Source organism: Somniosus microcephalus, unplaced genomic scaffold (assembly GCF_052327205.1).
Source record: "Somniosus microcephalus isolate GS21.2 unplaced genomic scaffold, FLI_Smic_1.0 unresolved_chr1, whole genome shotgun sequence".
NCBI classification, from domain to species: Eukaryota; Metazoa; Chordata; class Chondrichthyes; order Squaliformes; family Somniosidae; genus Somniosus; species Somniosus microcephalus.
Genome location: NW_028225179.1, coordinates 167,914,526 through 167,938,685, shown reverse-complemented (window position 1 = coordinate 167,938,685; position 24,160 = coordinate 167,914,526). Strand labels below are relative to the sequence as shown.

General features: G+C 50.1%; 1 protein-coding gene across 2 annotated transcripts in view; it reads right to left on the bottom strand.

Annotated features, from left to right (window-relative positions):
- Positions 1 to 21,979, bottom strand: part of LOC147096519 (uncharacterized) — a 69,780-nt gene extending 47,801 nt beyond the window's left edge. For both annotated transcript variants that reach the window (XM_085974133.1, XM_085974132.1), the window contains exons 1-2: positions 21,885 to 21,979; positions 19,352 to 19,702 (exon numbers count right to left, since the gene is read on the bottom strand). In XM_085974133.1, coding sequence (XP_085830259.1) covers positions 19,352 to 19,702; positions 21,885 to 21,927 — 394 coding nt within the window. In that variant the 5' untranslated portion in view covers positions 21,928 to 21,979. The remainder of the gene's footprint in view (positions 1 to 19,351; positions 19,703 to 21,884) is intronic.
- Positions 21,980 to 24,160: the final 2,181 nt, after the last annotated feature.

The window sequence follows — 24,160 nt, the reverse complement described above, 5'->3', positions numbered from 1 at the left end:
AAATTCCTTCACTGACCCTCTCTAAAGGGCATCTTACAACATTGGGAAAGCTGCAACATGACTTACTGCCAGGTCTAAATAAAGATACCGTTAGAAGGCCGTTGTCATTATTCAGATCTATCTGTCGCCTCAGGAGTACTAATAATTATTTCATGTAATTAGGAGTGCTAATAATTAGAAAGTAACGTGGCTTCCTACACTGCTGCAGTTAAAGGTACTAAACAGACTTCAGAAGGAGTCAGGGGCTCAACCACAATTTATTGTTTCCTGAAGTGATTTGCAATTTGTTGAGAATTCACACAATGGGGTGTGGTCCTAAGGGCAAATTCAATGCATCAAAGGGAAGGTGAGAGAAAGGGGAAAAAAAAACTTGGGAACAATGATAGATGGTTCAAAGAACATCGCTGGAGCACAGTCCCATCAAAAGTACTGTGGTGGCCGGTGACAGATTGAAAGCCATACTGTGACTGATAATTCGACCCCAGAGTGTCGTTGTCAGCTACGGTTATTACTGATTGCATTGGGAGGAGAAAGTCTAAGAGTAAAATAGCTGATTAGTGCTGTGTTTAACTTGTACCTCAAGCAGCTAGCTAGCAGCAAACTCAAATCAAATCAACTTTTATTGTCACTGTCACAAAGAGCAATATATTAAGAATACACTCAGCTCCATGGAGGAATCCATTGATTCCAATTGTTTCTGGGAAAACTTGAAAACACTACACAAAAAACAACACGACGATTTGGCCATTCAAAATGGGGACACATGGGTAAACCACTTTGAAAAATTATACCAGAAAAACACACTAAGACCAGAGCAACACCAAATATGCAAAAAACTGGAAAAACTAGAAATGGCCATAAAAGATAACCAAAACCCGCTAAACGCCATAATAACAGAAAAAGAACTTCTTGAAAAACTCAAGGACCTGCGACCAGGAAAAGCCTGCGGGACAGACGGCATACTAAACGAGATGATTAAACACACAGACAACAAAATGAAACTGGCTATCCTAAAACTCTTCAACTTGGTTCTGAGTGTCGGTTATTTCCCTGATATCTGGAACAAAGGACTCATAACGCCCATATACAAAAGTGGGGACAAAATCGACCCAAACAATTATCGAGGCATCTGTGTAAACAGTAACCTGGGGAAGGTATTCTGTAGCATCATAAACAAAAGACTTATAAACTTCCTTGAGGAGCACAATGTCTTGAGTAAAAGCCAAATTGGATTCCTGCCAAACTATAGAACATCCGATCATATCTTCACCCTACAGACCCTAATTGACAAACACGTTCACCATAACAAAAGCAAAATCTACGCATGCTTTGTAGATTTCCAGAAGGCTTTCGACTCCATCTGGCATGACGGTTTATTCCTGAAACCTATCGAAAGCGGGGTAGGAGGGAAAACATATGATGTAATTAAATCAATGTATACAAACAACAAATGTGCTGTTAAAATTGGAGACAAACAAACAAAATACTTCCCACAGGGGCGGGGGGTGACGCAGGGCTCGCCAATCTCACCGACACTCTTTCATATTTACATAAATGGATTGGCAAAACTACTTGAACAATCTACAGCACCCGGCCTCACCCTATATGAATCCAAGGTTAAATTCCTCCTCTATGCAGACGACCTGGTTCTGCTGTCACCAACTAAAGAGGGTCTACAGCAGAACCTGGACCTGCTGGAGTCGTACTGCCAGACTTGGGCCCTGACAATAAATCCCCAAAAAACCAAAGTCCTTGTGTTCCAGAAAAGATCCAAACATCAGGGACCCAAAATAAATTTCACAGTAGGAACAACCAAAATCGAACAAACCACTAACTACACATACTTGGGCTTAAAAATCAGTTCTACGGGAAACTTCAAACTGGCTGTGAATGAACTGAAAGAGAAAGCAAGAAGGGCTTTCTATGCCATCAAAAAATCAATCCAAATAGAAATCCCAATTAGCATTTGGCTCAAAATTTTCAAATCAGTAATTGAACCAATTGCACTCTATGGCAGTGAGGTATGGGGACCGCTAACTCAACAAGAATTCGCAAAATGGGACAAACACCCAATTGAGATCCTACATGCAGAATTCTGTAAAAGTATCCTCCGGACTCAAAGGAAAACAGTAAACAATGCATGCAGGGCGGAACTAGGCCAATATCCATTAATAATCACTATCCAAAAAAGAGCCACCAAATTTTGGAATCACCTACAAATGAGCAACCCCCAATGCTATCACTACGACGCCCTGAAATGCCAAGAGCTGACCATAAAGAAGAATACCCTCAGTCAACTAGTCCTGGGACTCAGTAAAGTAACTACTAACAATAACCAGCCCCAGGACAGTGACAGGGTAACACAAAGAATTCGACCCAACACAATCGTCGCTAAGCAAAAGGAAAAATATCTGACATATTGGGCAGAAACAACAAAAACCCAAAGCAAACTCAATTGCTACTTGGCCCTAAACAGACAATACAACATAGCTGATTACCTGACCATGGTAAAGGATAACAAACTGAGAAGAACCTTGACAAGGTACAGACTTAGCGAACATAGCCTAGCGATCGAAAAAGGCAGACACAGGCAAACCAGGCTGCCAAGAGAAGACAGGATATGCTCTCACTGCAGTCAGGGAGTAGTGGAGACAGAGATGCACTTCCTCACAGCCTGTGGAAAATATCAGGACATCAGGGAGAATTTCTACCAAAAATTCTCACAAATATGCCCTGAATTCAGAAATCTGAATGACAACCAAAAACTCCCATTCCTACTGGGAGAGGAGAGAAGCTGTGTAACACTGGCGGCACACTATGTTACAGCTTACCATGAACAGAGGGACAACCAGTAAACTAAGAAATGAATATATATAAACAATGCGAATGTATATTTATACACTCAGGGATATACCTGTTTATACACTGTATGAATAGAACTGCGTTTATGTGCTCAACCATAAATGTATTTTGATGCTTTGGCAACATAAGATGTAACTTATCATGCCAATAAAGCGATTTGAATTGTGAATTGTGAATTGTAGTGCACAAGTGCAGTACAACGAAATGTAGGCTTGCGGCTCCCGAGAGTGTACATTTAGATTAAGACATTTAAACATTCAACATACATTTGGCTTGTAATACATTAACATAAACATAACCATAATAAAGTGCATTGGCAGATGTGCAGGCTTTAGAGTTTATTTGTGGAGTTCAGTAGGATGACAGCCCTGGGAAAGAAGCTGTTCCTAAATCTGGTCGTACGGGTGCGAATGCATCTGTAGCGTCTCCCAGATGGCAGGAGGGCGAACAGACCGTGGCTGGGGTGGGTAGGGTCTTTGATGATGGACCGTGACCTCCGTAAACAGCGTTTCTGGTATATGTGCTCTATGGTCGGTAGCCGGGTGCCGGTAATGCGTTGGGCAGTTTTGACTACCCGCTGCAGGGCTTTCCGGTCGTAGTAGCTACAGCTGCCATACCATACTGTGATACAGTTTGTCAGGATGCTCTCTATTGTGCAGCGGTAAAAGTTAGAGAGGATCAGGGGTGACAGGTTACATCCCTTCAGCCTCCTTAGGAAATATAGGCGCTGCTGGGCCTTCTTCACCAGAGAGGAGGTATTGAGGGACCAGGAGGGTTAGGCTTTATAAAGTTGTATAATATCTCAGTTATTTCTGTCTGCCTAAATCTACTCCAATATGGTGAGTGCAGCGGTCAGTCTCCAGTACCAGTCCATGCCTGCAGGTGGCCAACAATTATAGACCTGTTGCCTCCATGCAGCTCTGCTTCATCTATCAGGAGATCAGCACCATTTCTGGGGAAATCTGCAGCTGAGTGCCCAGAAGATCCACCGCTGATCGCTGGATTCTCCCCAGGACCTGTCTGGAGATACCGAAAGCATCTGGAAGGATGCGCATTGGCAGGAAACCGCACAAGGGAGATGGTGGCCTTTGGACATCACTCTCCCAAAGTCCCTTGCAGAGAAGGTTCTCTCCAGGCCTTTGACTATATTCATGCCAGTGTGAGATCTTGGAATACTCAGATACAGCACAACATATTCGCCTGTGTAACATTATGGGGTTGATTTTAACCCACCCCATCTGGTAGGAACAGGTTAGGGGGGTCTTTAGAAATGAAGTGTTGAGAATTACCGCCCCATTCCCACTGTAATCACGCTGGCCACCATTTTAACTGCTGCCTACAGATGCCTGCCAGAGGGGAGCGGGAGCCTCATAAGAACATAAGAATTCAGAGCAGGAGTAGGCCATATGACCACGCGAGCCTGTTCTGCCATTGAATAAGATCTTGGCTGATCTTCAATCCCAACCTGCTCACTGATGCCAGTTTGGGTTCCGCCAGGACCACTCGGCTCCCGACCTCATTACAGCCTTGGTCCAAACATGGACAAAGGAGCTGAATTCCAGAGGTGAGGTGAGAGTGACTGCCCTTGACATCAAGGCAGAATTTGACTGAGTGTGGCATCAAGGAGCCCTAGTAAAACTGAAGTCAATGGGAATCAGGGGGAAAACTCGCCACTGGCTGGAGTCATACCTAGCACAAAGGAAGATGGTTGTGGTGGTTGAAGGTCAATCATCACAGCCCCAGGACATCGCTGCAGGAGTTCCGCAGGGCAGTGTCCTAGGCCCAACCATCTTCAGTTGCTTCATCAATGACCTTTCCTCCAACATAAGGTCAGAAATAGGGATGTTCGCTGATGACTGCACAACGTTCAGCGCCATTCACAACTCATCAGATAATGAAGCAGTCCATGCCCGCATGCAACAAGACCTGGACGACGTTCAGGCTTGGGCTAATAAGTGGCAGGTAACATTCGCGCCACAGAAGTGCCAGGCAATGACTATCTCCAACAAGCGAGAGTCTAACCATCGCCCCTTGACGTTCAATGGCATTACCATCGCAGAATCCCCCACCATCAACATCCTGGGGTTCACCATTGACCAGAAACTTAACTGGACCAGCCACATAAATACTGTGGCAACAAGAGCATGTCAGAGGCTAGGTATTCTGCGATGAGTGTCTCACCCCGACTCCCCAAAGCCTTTCCACCATCTACAAAGCACCAGTACAGAATGTGATGGAATAATCTCCACTTGCCTGGATGAGTGCAGCTCCAACAACACTCAAGAAGCTCGACACCATCCAGGACAAAGCAGCCCACTTGATTGGCTCCCCATCTACCACCTTAAACACTCACTCCCTCTATCACCGGCGTACCGTGGCTGCAGTGTGTACCATCTACAAAGTGCACTGCAGCAACTTGCCAAGGCTTCTTCGACAGCACCTCCCAAACACGCGGCCTCTTCCACCTAGAAGGACAAGGGCAGCAGGTGCATGGGAACACCACCACCTCCAAGTTCCCCTCCAAGTCACACACCATCCTGGCTTGGAAGTATATCGCCGATCCTTCATCGTCGCTGGGTCAAAATCCTGGAACTCCCTACCTAACAGCACTGTGGGAGTACCTTCACCACACGGACTGCAGCGGTTCAAGGCAGCTCACCACCACCTTCTAAAGGGCAACTAGGGATGGGCAATAAATGCTGGCCTTGCCAGCGACACCCTGATCCCATAAACGAATTAAAAAAAACTTTCCGCCCAATCCCCAGATTCCCTTAGAGTCCAAAAATCTATCTATCTAACATAAAACATAAGTAGAAGCAGGAGTAGGCCATACGGCCCCTCGGGCCTGCTCCGCCATTCAATAGGATCATGGCTGATCTGAACCTAGACTCACGTCCACTTCCCTGCCCTCTCCCCGTAACCCCTAATTCCCTTATCTGCTAGGAAACTATCTATCTCCATTTTAAATGTATTTAATGTTGTAGCTTCCACAGCTCTCTGGGGTAGCAAATTCCATAGATTTACTACCCTCTGAGTGAAGAAGTTTCTCCTCATCTCAGTTTTGAAAGGGCAGCCCCTTATTCTAAGATTATGCCCCCTAGTTCTAGTCTCACCCATCAGTGGAAACATCCTCACCGCATCCACCCGATCAAGCTCCCTCACAATCTTATATGTTTCGATAAGATCGCCTCTCATTCTTCTGAACTCCAATGAGTAGAGGCCCAACCTACTCAACCTTTCCTCATACGTCAACCCCCTCATCTCCGGAATCAACCGAGTGAACCTTCTTTGAACCGCCTCGAGAGCAAGTATATCTTTTCTTAAATATGGAAACCAAAACTGCACGCAGTATTCCAGGTGTGGCCTCACCAATACCCTGTATAACTGCAGCAAGACTTCCCTGTTTTTATACTCCATCCCCCTTGCAATAAAAGCCAAGATTCCATTGGCCTTCCTGATCACCTGCTGCACCTGCATACTAACTTTGTGTTTCATGCACCAGGACCCCCAGATCCCTTTGTACTGTAGCACTTTGCAGTTTTTCTCCATTTAGATAATAACTTGCTCTTTGATTTTTTCTGCCAAAGTGCATAACCTCACACTTTCCAGTGTTATATTTCATCTGCCAAGTCTCTGCCCACTCACTTAGCCCGTCTATGTCCTTTTGCAGGTTTTTTATGTCCTCCTCACTCACTGCTTTCCCTCCCATCTTTGTATCGTCGGCAAACTTGGATATGTTGCACTCGGTCCCTTCCTCCAAATCGTTAATATAGATTGTAAAGAGTTGGGGTCCCAGCACTGACCCCTGCGGAACACCACTAGTTACTGATTGCCAGCCCGAGAACGAACCATTTATCCCAACTCTTTACGATAGCAAAATACTGCAGATGTTGGAAATCTGAAATAACAACAGAAAATGCTGGAAAAACTCAGCAGGTCAGGCAACATCCGTGAGAGAAATTTGAGTTGACGTTTCGGGTCGAACCCTTCTTCAAAACTGGAAAGAAAAGAAGTTAGATCAATGGCAGGGCTGCGATCGGACAAAAGAAGTGAAAGAAACAAAAGAGCTAGACCAGATGGTAATAGGCTGAGATTAGGTGTAAAGTGTACTGGCAGGGCAAGAGATAGCTCATCTTCCGATTAGGCACTCTGCAGCCTTCCGGACTCAATATCGAGTTCAACAATTTCAGATCATAACCTCGGCCCCTATTACACATTTTTTCTTGTAATTTTTCCACTCCTTTTCCGCCCCCCCCCCCTTTCCTTTTGTTTCTCTCTCACACCTGGCAGCTAAATAAGGGCGTTACTTTAGCAGTTTTCCAATCTGCTGGGACCTTTCCAGAATCCAGGGAGTTTGGGAAAATTACCACTAATGCATCCACATTCCCTACCGCTACTTCTCTCAAGACCCTAGGATGTAAGCCATCAGGTCCAGGGGATTTATCCACCTTTAGTCCTATTATTTTACCGAGTACTGTAGTGTATGTACCTTTAAGGGGAGAACTACTTTTTACAGCTCCTGTATACTGTAGTACCAGCAGTGAGGCAGTGACCACACCTGTATATAACCCTGAGTAGGGATCTGTACTGTTTAGTTTTAGAGCAACCCTGATCCAGTAAACACCTGTTGATTGTTATCTGCAGCCTCTGTCGATTATTTGAAGGACACACGACCTAAAGATATCCAGATTTAACATTGGCGACGAGTCGTTTCGAACCTACCTGCAACTCTGAAGAAGAAGGCCGATTCCACCAGTGCGGGCGTCGACCATCCAGGGAGAACCTGAGCATTGCAGAGGAGGCTGTAGAGAGCTGGGCTTGGTTCTCCAGCCGCGACGATCCAGCGCAGCAGGCTGGCAGCAGGTACGGCGCAGACCCTTCCCAGACAGCGGTGGCGGGAGCCGACCGACGGCACAGAAAAAGGCTGAGCAGCGTCGACGGGTAAGAGAGGGTAAAGCGCACAGGGCGCAGCCGGGGTTGAAGACCGAGCGGCGTCAACGTGAGAGGGGAAAACGTGTTCAAGGTGTTCAAGGGCTGAGCAGCGTCCGCGGGGGAAGAAAAGAAGAGCCGCAGTGGAGAAGAAGGGAGCGCGCGGGAGACGCCATTTTGAGCCAGTGGAGAAGAAGGGAGAGCGCGGGAAGAATGGAAAGCGCGGGAGACGCCATTTTTAGCCAGTCTAACCACACCCAGGGATGCCGATGAGTGGCAGTGTCACAGCGTTCGACAATGAAGTTGAAGATTGGGCGACATATATAAAACGCATAGAAGTGTACTGCAAGGCGGATGAAGTGCCAGATGCCAGGAAAGCACTGGTATTGTTGAATTCCATGGGTGCAAAAACGTACGGCTTACTGCGAAACCTAGTAACCCCAGAGAAGCCAGTGGAAAAGGATTTTGAAAGCATAGTGGCAATCCTACAGGAACACTTAAACCCCACACCGCTGCTGATAACAAAGATTTAAGTTTCACAAAAGGAACCAGCATAAAGATGAAAGTAATGCTGAGTATTTAACGGAACTGCACAAGCTATCGAAACACTGCCAGTTTGGAACGGGACTAGCAGATACTTTAAGGGACAAGTTTGTGTGTGGGCTTCAAAGTGAAGGAACCCAGAAACGGCTTCTATGAGAAAAGGATCTTACGCTGGACAAGGCTTTCAGCATTGCAGTATCACACGAAGCAGCCGCACGGGGCGCTGCAGAGATACAACGGAGACCGCAAGAATATGGCACAAATGAAATGTCATATGAAGCAGTGAAGTGTTATCGCTGTGGCAGAACAACACACGACCATAAGGATTGTTGGTTTAAGGACCAAGTGTGCAGACAGTGTGGAGAAGTAGGACACATAGCAAGAGTCTGCAGGTCGGGAAAGAAAACCAGCAGCAAGAAATCTCCACAGGAGAAGTACAAAAAGGTACATAAGGTGACGGAGAGTAGTTCAGACGAACAGAAAAGTGATACAGACTCCGGAAGCAAGGAGCTGGGTTGTCTGAAACTACATAATGTAATCAAAATGGAGGATCACCAAACTATCTGGGTCACGCTCAAGATAGACGGAGTCCAAGTGAAAATGGAATTGGACACAGGATCAGCCCTAACAGTCATAAACCGAAGGGACTACAAGCGGCTAGTCTCACATATACCCTTGAGAGATACAGAGATTGTCTTGAAGATGTACACGGGGCAAAAAGTCTACCCCAAAGGAAAAATAAGGGTGAACGTGATATACAATGGAAAGGAAACACCAAAAATGGACCTATATGTATTGCCAAATGGAGGACCACCACTACTAGGACTTGAATGGATCCAGAAGATAGTTAGATTGGCATGCCATACAAGCACTGACGGTAGATGCCAAAAAGGATGACGACGTCACACCTGGACGACTGTCAAAAATGCTAACTGACGCACAAGAAGTGTTCCAGGAGGGACTCGGAACACTAAAAGGCATAACAGCGATGATCAAAATAGAGGAAATGCAAGCCCAAAGATTTTTAAGGCCAGACCGGTGCCTTATGCAATCCGCCCAGCCGTCGAAGCAGAGCTGGAAGGTTTGGAACGTTCTGGAGTACTGTCCAAAGTGGACTGGAGCGAGTGGGCTACACCCATCGTTCCTGTAATGAAGAGGTTGTTGAGTAATACGCCTGGGGAACCAAAGAAGATTCGCATCTGTGGGGACTTTAAGGTGACAGTGAACCCAGTCCTTCACACGGTACAATATCTGCTTCCGCGGATTGAAGATATTTTCGCCTCGCTATCTGGAGGAAAACGCTTCACTGAGATTGATCTGGCCCAGGCGTACCTGCAAATGGAGGTAGAAGAAGCCTCGAAACAGTACCTCACGATCAACACTCATAAAGGTCTCTACCAATACAACCGGCTGGTGTTCGGGGTAGCATCAGCTCCGGCTATTTGGCAAAGGGCAATGGATCAAGTCCTGCAAGGGATTCCAGGGACCCAGTGTTATTTGGACGACATCCTGGTCACGGGTGAAAATGACAGTGATCACCTCGCCAACCTGGAGCAGGTGCTCACCAGATTGAAGGAATATGGGCTCTGAGCTAATCGCCACAAATGCGAGTTTTTCCAGAAGCAGATCTCGTATTGTGGCCACGTTATTGATGAAGAGGGGTTACATAAGTCCCCTGAAAAGATTGAGGCAGTAGTCAAGGCTCCAGCACCGGAAAACGTGTCACAACTGAGGTCGTTCCTCGGGCTGGTGAACTACTACCATAAGTTCTTGCCGAATTTGTCTACAGTACTACACCCACTGAACACCCTACTGCAAACTGGGGTACCATGGAAGTGGAATGACTAATGTAAACGAGCTTTCCAGAAATGCAAAGAATTGATCACATCAAAAGAGGTGTTGGCTCATTTCAACCCAGCACTACCAATTCGGTTGGCGTGTGATGCATCACCCTATGGTATTGGAGCGGTGCTGTCGCACAAATTCCCGGACGGCTTGGAGAGGCCAGTAGCCTTAGCGTCTCGGTCACTAACCTCAGTCGAGCGTAACTACGCCCAGATTGACAGGGAGGCCCTCAGCCTAGTGTGGGGAGTGAAAAAGTTCAACCACTATCTGCACGGGCAGAACTTCACCTTGCTGACTGACCAACCACTGGTCTCCATCTTTAATCCAAAGAAGGGCGTTCCGGTGATGACTGCGCAATGGCTACAAAGATGGTCCCTTTTTCTAGGGGCGAACCAATATGAAATAGAGTATAAGGGCACGAAACAGCATGGAAACGCTGATGGGCTATCACGCCTGCCACTGCCCACTGCGGAGGAAGCACTAGCAGTGGACCCTGTCGAAATATTTTATTCATCTATAATTGAACGCTTGCCAGTAACTAATGCGGATATAGAGAAGGAGACCCGAAATGACCCGGCACTGTCTCGGGTATATGATTTGACGGTGAAGGGATGGCCAACACATGGCGACTCACTGTTGCCAGCATTCTCATCCAGAAGAGAACAGCTGTCAGTATGCCAGGGGACCTTGATGTGTGGATCCCGAGTGGTAATTCCACCCAAGTTAAGGGAGAGAGTGCTCAATGCGCTTCACGAAGGGCATCTGGGAGGGGTGAAAATGAAAAGCCTTGCTAGGGCTTATGTGTGGTGGCCGGGGATTGATCAGCAAATCGAGGACCTGACAAAGAGCTGCTCAGGATGCCAGAAGGTCCAAAATGCACCACCACATGCCCCTCTACACCCATGGGAGTGGCCCTCCTCTCCATGGCAACGGGTGCATATTGATTTTGCTGGTCCATTCATGGACTCAATGTTCTTAATAGCAGTGGATGCGCACTCGAAATGGCCTGAGGTGATCAAAATGTCCTCCACCACCACGGAGAAAACGATTGCAGTCCTACGGACCATATTTGTCAGGAACGGCTTGCCAGTGCAGATTTGCTCTGATAACGGACCACAGTTTGTGTCCAAAGAGTTTCGGAAATTTATGAAAAGGAATGGGGTAAGGCATTACACATCCGCCCCGTATCATCCAGCCACAAATGGATTGGCTGAGAGGTTCGTACAAACTTTTAAAAAGGCAGTAAGGGCCATGTGCGATGACGACATTCCACTGCAGCATAAGGTGGACAATTTCCTGTTAGCCTACAGAAACGCGACACATGCAGTTAGCAACCAGACCCCGGCCATGATGTTCTTTAACCAAAGGTTGAGATCTCGTCTGGATTTGCTCAGACCAAATGTGCGAAGAGATGTTGAGAATAAGCAATTCCAGCACATCAATGAGAAGCCGACAAGGAGCTTCAATGTAGGGCAACCAGTCTTGGCCCGCGACTACTGAACAGAGAAATGGCAACCAGGAACGATATGCACACGGCAGGGGCCACTAATGTACACAGTGGATGTTGGGGAGAACATTGTGAGACGCCATGTCGACCAGATCCTAGCGTCACAGGAACGCGTCAACCCCATGTCTCGTGTACCTGGTAATGAACCCGACATACAGGTAGCATCTACCCCAGAAACAGTATCGGAAGCTGATGAACCAACCGACGACAGGGGGCCAGAATCGCCTCCGCACCAAGAGTAAGACACTCAGGAAAGGCGCTATCCAGAAAGAATCAGGAAGCCGCCCCAAAGACTGAATTTATAAATGGACTATTTTCAGTTAATGTTGCATGTTAAAAGTGTTAATTGTTAAATGAATGTTATGGTACTGTTAATCTAAAAGGGGAGGAATTGTAGTGTATGTACCTTTAAGGGGAGAACTACTTTTTACAGCTCCTGTATACTGTAGTACCGGCAGTGACCACACCTGTATATAACCCTGAGTAGGGATCTGTACTGTTTAGTTTTAGAGCAACCCTCATCCAGTAAACACCTGTTGATTGTTATCTGCAGCCTCTGTCGATTATTTGAAGGACACTACCTAAAGATATCCAGATTTAACAAGTGCCACTTCCTTAGTGATTTTAATCGTGTTTAGCTCCTCCCCCCCCCCCATAGCCCCCTGTTTGTCCAGTGTTGGGATATTTTGTGTGTCCTCTACTGTAAAGACTGATACAAAATATTGGTTCAGCGTTTTTGCCATCTCCATGTTCCCCACCACTAATTTCCCAGTCTCATCCTCTCAGGGACCAACGTTCACTTTAGCCACCCTTTTTCTTTTTATATAACTGTAGAAACTTTTGCTATCCGCTTCTATATTTTTTGCTAGTTTACTTTCATAATCTATCTTCCCTTTGTTAATTAATCTTTTAGTTATTCTTTGCTGGCTTTTAAATGCTTCCCAATCTTCTATCCTCCCACTAGATTTGGCTACTTTTAATGCCCTTGTTTTCAGTTAGATACTATCCTTTATTACTTTACTAAGTCACGGATGGCTATCTTTTCTTTTACTCCCCTTTTTCCTCAGTGGAACATATTTTTCTTGAAAGTTGTGAAATATCTCCTTGAATGTAGGCCACTGCTCTTGTACCGTCTTACACTTTAATCTGTTTTCCCAGTCCACTTTAGTCAATTCTACTCTCATACCTTCATAGTCTCCTTTATTTAAGCTCAGTACGCTGGTTTGAGATCCAACTCTATCACCCTCCAACTGAATTTGGAATTCAACCATGTTATGGTCACTCATTCCAAGGGGATCCTTTACTAGGACATTTTTTTTTATTAATCCTGTCTCATTACACAGGACCAGATCTAAGATTGCCTGCCCCCTGGTTGGTTCAGTTACATACTGCTCAAGGAACCCGTCCCTAATGCACTGAACTGTTCCTCAAGGCTGCCATGCCCAATTTGATTTGTCCAGTCAATATGAAAGTTAAAATCCCCCATGATTATAGCTGTCCCCTTATTACAAGCCCCAACTATTTCCTGATTTATACTCCGACCAACAGACTTGCAACTGTTAGGAGGCCTATAGACTACGCCCACTAGTGACTTTTTCCCCTTATTATTCCTTATCTCCACCCAAACTGTTTCACTATCCTGATCCTTTGACCCTATATCATTTCTGGCTATTGCAGTGATTCCATCCTTGATTAACATAGCAACCCCACCTCTCTTTCCTTCCTGTCTGTCCTTCCTAATTGTCAAATACCCCTGGATGTTTAGTTCCCAGTCATGGTCACCTTGCAGCCATGTTTCTGTAATGGCCACCAGGTCATAACCATGTGTAGTTATTTGTACCGTCAACTCATCTATTTTGTTACGAATGCTGCGTGCAGTCAGATAAAGAGCTTTCAAATATGTGTTGTGACAATTTATTCCTGCTTTTACCCCTTTTACTACTTTACCTTTATACATTCTGTCCCTTCCTGACACACTCTGGTTTTTAATTCCCCTGCTGCCTTGCTCTATTGCCTTCTCCGCTGTCATTTTTATTTTTTGCTCTCTTAATACCTCCCCCCAACTAATTAGTTTAAAGCCCTCTATCTCAGCCTTGAATATACTCAACGATTCAGTATCCACAGCCCTCTGAGGCAAAGAATTCCAAAGAGTGTCAACCCTCTGAGTGAAGAAATTACTCATGTCTTAAATGGCTGACCCCTTATCCTGAGACGATGCCCCTAGTACTATACCCTCCAGTCAGGGGAAGCAGGGAATTATAGACTGGTAAGCCTGACATCGGTAGTGGGGAAAATGCTAGAGTCCATTATAAAAGATGTAATAGCAGAGCACTTGGAAAGCAGTGACAGGATCGGACAAAGTCAACATGGATTTACAAAAGGTAAATCGTGCTTGACTAACCTACTGGAATTTTTTGAGGATGTAACTGGTAAAATAGATAAGGGAGAACCAGTGGATGTGGTGTATTTGGACTTTCAGAAGGCTTTCGATAAGGTCCCGCATGAGAGATTAGCTTGCAAAATTAAGGCACATGGGATTGGGGGCAAGGTATTGACTTGGATAGAGAACTGGTTGGCAGATAGAAAGCAAGAGTTGGAATAAACGGGTCGTTTTCTGAGTGGCAGGCAGTGACTAGTGGGGTACCGCAAGGATTGGTCCTAGGACCCCAGCTGTTCACAATATATATTAATGATCTGGACGAGGGAATTGGATGTAATATCTCCAAATTTGCAGACGACACAAAGCTGGGTGGGAGGGTATGCTGTGAGAGGATGTCGTGAAACTCCAGTACGATTTGGACAGGTTGGGTGATTGGGCAGAAACATGGCAAATGTATTATAATGTGGATAAATGTGAGGTTATCCACTTTGGTGGCAAAAACAGGAAGGCAGATTATTTGAATGGCAATAGATTAGAAGGGGAAGTGCAACGAGACCTGGGTGTCCTTGTGCACCAGTCGCTGAAGGTAAGCATGCAGGTGCAGCAGGTGCTTAAGAAGGTAAATGGTATGTTGGCCTTCGTAGCAAGAGGGTTCAAGTACAGGAACAAGGATGTCTTGCTGCAGCTGTACAGGGCCTTGGTGAGACCGCACCTTGAGTATTGTGTGCAGTTTTGGTTGCCTTATCTGAGGAAGGATGTTCTTGCCATGGAAGGAGTGCAGCGAAGATTCACCAGGCTGATACCTGGGATGGCAGGAATGACGTATGAGGAGAGATTGTGTCGATTGGGCTTACACTCACTGGAGTTTAGAAGATTGAGAGGGGACCTCATCGAAACCTAAAAAATTCTGTCAGGCTTGGACAGACTAGATGCAGGAAGGATGTTTCCAATGGCCAGGGAGTCCAGAACCAGGGGGTCATAGTCTAAGGATAAGGGGTAAGCCATTTAGGACTGAGATGAGGAGGAATTTCTTCACCCAGAGAGTGGTGAACCTGTGGAATTCTCTACCACAGAAGGCAGTTGAGGCCAATTCATTAAATATATTCAAGAAGGAGTTGGATATATTTCTTAAGGCTAAAGGGATCAAGGGGTATGGGGAGAAGGCAGGGACAGGGTACTGAATTTGGATGATCAGCCATGATCTCATTGAATGGCGGGGCAGGCTCGAGGGGCCGAATGGCCGACTCCTGCTCCTAACAACTTCTCAGTATCTACCCTGTGAATCCCCCTCAGAATCTTATACATTTCAATGAGATCGCCTCTCATTCTTCTAAACGCCAGAGAATTTAGGCCCAATCTACTCAACATCTCCGCATAGGAGAACCCTCTCATCTCAGGAATCAATCTAGTGAACCTTTGTTGTACCGTCTCTAAGGCAAGTATATCCTTCCTCAGATAAGGTGACCAAAACTGTGCACAGTACTCCAGGTGTGGTCTCACCAAAGCCCTGTACAACTGCAGCAAGACTTTCTTACTCCACTCCAAACCCCCTCGCAATAAAAACCAATATGCCATTTGCCTTTGTAATTGCTTGCTATACCTGCATTCGAATCCTGTGTTTCCTGTACGAGGACATCTAAATCTCTCTGAACACCAACATTTAATAGTTTTTCACCATTTAAAAAATATTCTGTTTTTCTATTCTTTCTACCAAAGTGAAAAACCTCACATTTCCCCACATTATACTCTATCTGCCACCTTACTGCCACTCACTTAACCTGTTTATATCTCTTTGCACTCTTTGTATCCTCACAGCTTACTTTCCCACCTAGCTTTGTATCGTCAGCAAACTTGGATCCATTACACTCGGTCCCTTCATCGAAGTCATTAATATAGATTGTAAATAGCTGAGGCCCCGGCACTGATCCTTGCGGCACCGCTGCTAGTTACAGCCTGCCAACCTGAAAATTACCCGTTTATTCCTACTGTCTCTTTTCTGTCTGTTATCCAATTCTTGATCCATGCTCATACAGTACCTCTAATCTATGTTCCCTGTAATTTTTTGTGGCCCTGCGCGGCCCATTAAAAATACCGCGCATGCACAGTTTTTACATTGAAATCTCGGCAAGTCGGCTGCACGGATTCCCTGGAGCAGTGCGACACAACCTTTTATGTGGCACCTTATCACATGCCTTTTGGAAATCCAAATATACTACATCCACTGGTTCCCCTTTATCTACCCTGCTAGTTACACCCTCAAAAACACTTGAATAAATTTGTTAAAACATGATTTCCCTTTCTTGGAGTTATGCAAACCGGAGTGCTATTACGTCAATGGGACTCCGACTGCATTTTAACTGCAGTCTAACATAGAAACATAGAAGATAGGAGCAGGAGTAGGCCATTCGGCCCCTCGAGCCTGCTCCGCCATTCAATGCAGTCATGGCTGATCATCCAAATTCAGTACCCTGTCCCTGCTTTCTCCCCATACCCCTTGATCCCTTTAGCCTTAAGAAATATATCCAACTCCTTCTTGAATATATTTAATGAATTGGCCTCTACTGCCTTCTGTGGTAGAGAATTCCACAGGTTCACCACTCTCTGGGTGAAGAAATTCCTCCTCATTTCAGTACTAAATGGCCTACCCCTTATCCTTAGACTGTGACCCCTGGTTCTGGACTCCCCGGCCATCGGGAACATCGTTCCTGCATCTAGTCTGTCCAGTCCTGTCAGAATTTTATAAGTTTCAATGAGATCCCCTCTCATTCTTCTAAACTCCAGCGAGTATAAGCCCAATCGGCCCAATCTCTCTTCATACGTCATTCCTGCCATCCCAGGTAGCAGCCTGGTGAATCTTCGCTGAACTCCTTTCATGGCAAGAACATCCTTCCTCAGATAAGGCGACCAAAACTGCACACAATACTCAAGATGTGGTCTCACCAAGGCCCTGTACAACTGCAGCAAGACATCCTTGCTCCTGTACTCGAACCCTCTCGCTACGAAGGCCAACATACCATTTGCCTTCTTAACCACCTGCTGCACCTGCATGCTTACCTTCAGTGACTGGTGCACAAGGACACCCAGGTCTCGTTGCACTTCCCCTTCTCTCAATCTATTGCCATTCAGATAATAATCTGCCTTCCTGTTTTTGACACCAAAGTGGATAACCTCGCATTTATCCACGTTATATTGCATCTGCCATGTTTCTGCCCAATCACCCAACCTGTGAGTGGCGAAGCTGCCTCGGTTTTCCCACCTGGTGAAAGCGGGTTGGCAGCTGTTGAGAAGGACAAAGAGGCCCTCCAAGGGAAGTGAAAAACTTTCCTTTGTGGGGCCAGCAGGAGCATAAGTATTTCAGGCCCCACAGTGAAAGTCGGGGCTTCCCTTGCACCCTTCCCTCCCGACGACTCACCCGCTCGTCAGCGAGCCATTCTTTGGTGCTGGCCGGTGGCCTCGAGCTGTCCTAACTTCTCCCGCCCAACGGTCAGCTGCCCAACAGGTTCGAGTTCTTGGGTTATTTTTGTGGCAATATTTTCATGTGTGGGGCTGCTCTTGGTCGCTGGGGCTTCAGCTTTGCAGACATAGCCGTTAGGGAATAGGACCAATGCTTGACAGGCTGCATTGCTGATGTGACTGCATGTTGTGGGCTGAATTCCTGGTGCATGCACAGTACAGGCACTGCTTTCCTTCGATTGGACACCCTTTGAACCAACCCCTTCTTGGCATTCTTCCTCATTCCAGGGATTTGCTCCTCCAACCTATGCAGTGGGGAAACTGCGTTTACTCTGTTGGCGACCTCTGCCATGCTCACTGTGCCCTGGTTGTTTGGAGACTTTCATCATCATCGGCGACCACTCGAATTCGAGTATGGTATGTCCTTCATCAGTCATCTACTTGTGGGTCTTCAGGTGGCTGTGGAGGCCAATCCGAGATCCACAGACTCTACTACAGTGTGGGCATGTAAGACTATTGGTAGTGACTGGAGTATGGGTCGTCTTAAGATGTTGTCACTCCTTACGGCGCTGGCGTTTATCCTCAGCGGCACGCTGGAGATTCTTTTCATGTAGTGCGGCACCGTTGTGGATGCATTTTCTCCAATTGTCTCTGTCCAGTGCGATTTCCTCCCAGTTATTAATATCGATATGGAACTTTTTAAGGATTACTTTGATGTTATCTTTGTAACGCTTCTTTTGACCACCAGGAGACCTCTGCCCTTCCTTCAACTGGGAGTACAGAACCTGTTTTGGGAGACGTGAGTCTGACATGCGAATGTCATGTCCAATCCATCGGAGTTGATGCTGCATGATGAGCGTAGTGATGCTGTAGATATTGGCCTTCAAGTATACTCCAGTTGGCATGCTTGTCCTCCCAGCTGACCCTCAAGATTTTGCGTAGAGAGCGTTGGTGGTATTGCTCTAAGGCTTTGAGATGTCTACTGTATGTAGTCCAGGTTTCAGCTCCATATAAAAGGGTGGGAGGGATGATGGCTTTGTATACAAGGATTTTAGTTTGGACTTGGGAGGTCATGATTTTCAAAGACTCTCCTCCTCAGTTTTTGGAGACTTTCATTAGTGTCATAAATAGACAGTTTGCTGCAGTCCTGCAGCAGCAACCCCAGGCTTCCTCCTGTGAAGGGGCAGTTCTCACATCTCCGACTGATCTCTTCTCTGGCACAGTTGGGAAAAGCATACATCGGCCCTTTAAGAGCTGCTGCATTCCTGATTCCGCACCCACCATCTCACAGAGGGCTCCCTGCAAGCCCGGGAAATGCACAGAAAGTGTAGTTAAATTCTAAAAATTACTCAGACGGTCACTCCAATTGTGGGACACACATTGGAACTCATGAGTTTGGATGATTTTCGAATTGGCACTTCTATGGAGTAAAATCACTTGTTAGCAACATGGTGTTGGCAGAACCTTTAGACATGTTCATTGTTGGGAACAATCTTATTCAAAGATGGTAAAAAGGCAGATGATGACAATGAGTAAACAGGTCAGCGGGGGGGGGGGGGCGGAGAGAGAGAGAGAGAGAGACAGTGAGGATGAGGCAGCAGACTAAAAGTGAGAACAAGCTTTTAACAAATAGAAACATAGAAGATAGGAGCAGGAGTAGGACATTCGGCCCCTCGAGCCTGCTCCGCCGTTTAATGAGATCATGGCTGATCATCCAATTTCAGTACCCTGTCCCTGCTTTCTCCCCATACCCCTTGATCCCTTTGTAAGGCAGGGAGGGACAGAAAGCTCTGTTTCCAACATATGGTACAACAGATATCAGTTACCTTTACCTTGAACTTCCAAAATTCTATCATGATAAGTCCTGTTACCGGCAGTCCCAAAGGTTGTTAGGGTGTTCTCATAAAGGCCACTGTCGGCCAGATCTGCATTTCTCAGCTCGAGAGACCCATCGTGTATATTGTAATTTATTCGGTGTATGTAATAGTCACTGAGACGAACTTCAGTTGTCCCGAAGGTATGAATCACCATGAATGAACGCCGACGAGATAGAACAAGCGACCATTTGATCAAAGCTCCGTCTGGAATCCTTCCAGCTCTGGATATGGTCAGTAAAACAGAGGAATATCTGGCAGCAACAATATATTCTGTATCAGCAGCAGGTGCACGCAACAGCGAACAAGCTGCGAAAAAAAATCACGACATAACTTGTTGCTATATCGATAAATTAAACACAATAATTGAAGGGCAGCAATCCATGACGTGGGCAAGGGAGACAGAAAAAGAAATGCCTCCAATTCCCCCTCCAAAGTCAGTGTAAATACTCCTAATCTGGGCAGGTGGAAGAGAGATTAGGGGCAGAATTCAGTTAAACTGTCTCCCATCCCACAAAGTTTCTGCAGAAAGTTACATAACGTACCCACCCAAGAATGGGCATTAAAATAACATGCCCACCCGAGAATGGGCAGTCCCCTTTCTCACGCTCACAGACCCGGGCCCCTCTCCCCTTTCTCACAGTGACAGACCCGGGATCCTCTCCCGTCTCTCACCCTCACAGACCCGGGCCCCTCTCTCACTGTGACAGACCCGGGCCCCTCTCTCACTGTGACAGACCCGGGCCCCTCTCTCGCTCACAGACCCGGGCCCCTCTCCCCCACTCACCCTCACAGACCCGGGCCCCTCTCCCCTCTCTCACGCTCACAGACCCGGGCCCCTCTCCCCCACTCACCCTGACAGACCCGGGCCCCACTCCCCTCTCTCACCCTGACAGTCCCGGGCCCCTCTCCCCTCTCTCACCCTGACAGACCCGGGCCCCTCTGCCCTCTCTCACCCTGACAGGCCCGGGCCCCTCTCCCCTCTCTCACTGTGACAGACACGGGATCCTCTCCCCTCTCTCACCCTCACAGACCCGGGCCCCTCTCCCCTCTCTCACCCTGACAGACCCGGGCCCCTCTCCCCTCTCTCACAGCGACAGACCCGGGCCCCTCTCCCCTCTCTCACTGTGACAGACCCGGGCCCCCTCTCCCCCCTCTCACCCTCACAGACCCGGGCCCCTCTCCCCCCTCTCACCCTCACAGACCCGGGCCCCTCTCACCCTCACAGACCCGGGCCCCTCTCCCCTCTCTCACCCTGACAGACCCGGGCCCCACTCCCCTCTCTCACTGTGACAGACCCGGGCCCCCCTCCCCTCTCTCACTGTGACAGACCCGGGATCCTCAACCCTCTCTCACCCTCACAGACCCGGCCCCTCTCCCTCTCTCACCCTCACAGACCCGGGCCCCTCTCCCCTCTCTCACCCTCACAGACCCGGCCCCTCTCCCCTCTCTCACCCTCACAGACCCGGGCCCCTCTCCCCTCTCTCACCCTCACAGACCCGGGCCCCTCTCCCCTCTCTCACCCTCACAGACCCGGGGTCCCTCTCCCCTCTTCTCACCCTCACAGACCCGGGCCCCTCTCCCTCTCTCACCCTCACAGACCCTGGCCCCTCTCCCCACCTCACGGACCCGGGCCCCTCTCCCCTCTCTCACCCTCACAGACCTGGGCCCCTCTCTCACCCTCACAGACCCGGGCCCCTCTCCCCTCTCTCACCCTCACAGACCCGGGCCCCTCTCCCCCTCACAGACCCGGGCTCCTCTCCCCTCTCTCACCCGGACCCCCCGACAGACCCGGGCCCCTCTCCCCTCTCTCACCCTCACAGACCCGGGCCCCTCTCCCCTCTCTCACCCTCACAGACCCGGGCCCCTCTCCCCTCCTCACCTCACAGACCCGGGCCCCTCTCCCACCCTCACAGACCCGGGCTCCTCTCCCACCCTCACAGACCCGGGCCCCTCTCCACCCTCACAGACCCGGGCCCCTCTCCCACCCTCACAGACCCGGGGCCCCTCTCCCACCCTCACAGACCCGGGCCCCTCTCCCCCCTCACAGACCCGGGCCCCTCTCCCCTCTCTCCTCTCCACCCTCACAGACCCGGGCTCCTCTCCCACCCTCACAGACCCGGGCCCCTCTCCCACCCTCACAGACCCGGGCCCCTCTCCCACCCTTCACAGACCCGGGCCCTCTCCCACCCTCACAGACCCGGGCCCCCCTCTCCCACCCTCACAGACCCGGGCCCCTCTCCCACCCTCACAGACCCGGGCCCCTCTCCCCACCCCTCACAGACCCCGGGCCCCTCTCTCACCCTCACAGACCGGGCCCCTCTCCCACCCTCACAGACCCGGGCCCCTCTCTCACCCTCACAGACCCGGGCCCTCTCACACCCTCAACAGACCCGGGCCCCTCTCTCGCCCTCACAGACCCGGGCCCCTCTCTCGCCCCTCACAGACCCGGGGCCCCTCCCTCACCCTCACAGACCCGGGCCTCTCTCACCCTCACAGACGGAGGTCAGACTGATCCAGATGCGGATCCACATTCCGCTCCCGCGGTAAAGGCCCGCCCCCACTGCCCGTCTCCCGGGAGACGGCGCCGCGCGTTGCCAGGACAGGGGGCGTGGCTATGACTGGGCGGGGCCTGAAGAGGGGGGCGGGGCTCCGAGAGTGGCGGATCTCAGACTGGGCGGGGCTCGGTAGGGCGTGCTCGGAGGGCGTTGTTTCAGTGAGCGTGGCCTGGAGAGGGGCGGTGCTCAGAGAGCGTGGCCTGGAGAGGGGCGGGGCCAGGAGAGGGGTCGGGTCTCAGAGGAGTGGCGAGTCTCAGACTGGGCGGGATCGGTGGGCGTGCTCGGAGGGCGTTGTTTCAGTGAGCGTGGCCTGGAGAGGGGCGGGGCCAGGAGAGGGGGCGGTGCTCAGAGAGCGTGACCTGGAGAGGGGCGGGGCTCGGAGCAGGGGGCGGGGCTCAGAGAGCGTGGCATGGAGAGGGGCGCGGCCAGGAGAGGGGGCGGGGCTCAGAGGAGCGGCGAGTCTCAGGCTGGGCGGGGCCCGGTGGGCGTGCTCGGAGGGCGGGGTTTCAGTGAGGGGGCGGGGCTACAGTGAGGAGGCGGGGTTTCAGTGAGGGGCGGGGTTTCAGTGAGGAGGCGGGGTTTCAGTGAGGGGCGGGGTTTCAGTGAGGAGGCGGGGTTTCAGTGAGGAGGCGGGGTTTCAGTGAGGGGGGCGGGGTTTCAGTGAGGGGGCGGGGTTACAGTGAGGAGGCGGGGTTTCAGTGAGGGGGCGGAGCTACACTGAGGAGGCGGGGTTTCAGTGAGGGGGCGGGGTTCCAGTGAGGAGGCGGGGTTTCAGTGAGGGGGCGGGGTTACAACGCCACTCTGTGGACCGTTGGTTGGGCGGATGTGGCGGTTCGAGCCTGGAGTTGGGCCGGTGAGAGAGGGAGTGAGGAGTAAGGGAGGAGTGAGTGAGGGGAGATTGAGGGAGGGGCGAATGGGAGGGGAGATTGAGGGAGGGGAGATTGAGTGAGGGGGAGGGGAGATTGAGGGAGGGGTGAATGGGAGGGGAGATTGAGGGAAGGGGCGAATGGGAGGGGAGATTGAGGGAGGGGTGAGGGTGAGGGGGAGGGGAGATTGAGGGAGGGGCGAATGGGAGGGGAGATTGAGGGAGGGGCGAATGGGAGGGGAGATTGAGGGAGGGGGGAGGGGAGAAGGGGGGGAGGGGAGATGGGGGGAGGGGAGAGGGGAGATGGGGGGAGATGGGGAGATGGGGGAGAGGGGAGATGGGGGGAGATGGGGGGGAGGGGAGATGGGGAGGGGAGGTGGGAGGGGAGATGGGGGGAGGGGAGATGGGGGATGGGGGGAGGGGAGATGGGGGGAGGGGAGATGGGGGGAGGGGAGATGGGAGGGGAGATTGAGGGAGGGGGGAGGGGAGATTGAGGGAGGGGGGAGGGGAGATTGAGGGAGGGGGGAGGGGAGATTGAGGGAGGGGGGAGGGGAGATTGAGGGAGGGGGGAGGGGGAGATTGAGGGAGGGGCGAGGGGGAGGGGAGATTGAGGGAGGGGTGAGGGGGAGGGGAGATTGAGGGAGGGGGGAGGGGAGATTGAGGGAGGGGAGATTGAGGGAGGGGGGAGGGGAGATTGAGGGAGGGGGAGGGGAGATTGAGGGAGGGGGGGAGGGGAGATTGAGGGAGGGGGGGAGGGGAGATTGAGGGAGGGGCGAATGGGAGGGGAGATTGAGGGAGGGGCGAGGGGGAGGGGAGATTGAGGGAGGGGTGAGGGGGAGGGGAGATTGAGGGAGGGGCGAATGGGAGGGGAGATTGAGGGAGGGGAGATTGAGGGAGGGGGAGGGGGAGGGGAGATTGAGGGAGGGGCGAATGGGAGGGGAGATTGAGGGAGGGGCGAATGGGAGGCGTGATTGAGGGAGGGGCGAGGGGGAGGGGAGATTGAGGGAGGTGAGGGGAGGGGCGATTGAGGGAGGGGAGATTGGGGGGGGTGAATGGGAGGCGTGATTGAGGGAGGGACGAGGGTGAGGGGAGATTGAGGGAGGGGCGAGGGGGAGGGGAGATTGAGGGGAGGGGCGAATGGGAGGGGAGATTGAGGGAGGGGCGAATGGGAGGGAGATGAGGGAGGGGCGAATGGGAGGGGAGATTGAGGGAGGGGCGAATGGAGGGAGATTGAGGGAGGGGCGAATGGGAGGGGAGATGGAGGGGTGAGGGGGAGGGGGAGATTGAGGGGAGGGGGAGGGGAGATTGAGGGAGGGGGAGGGGAGATTGAGGGAGGGGCGAGGG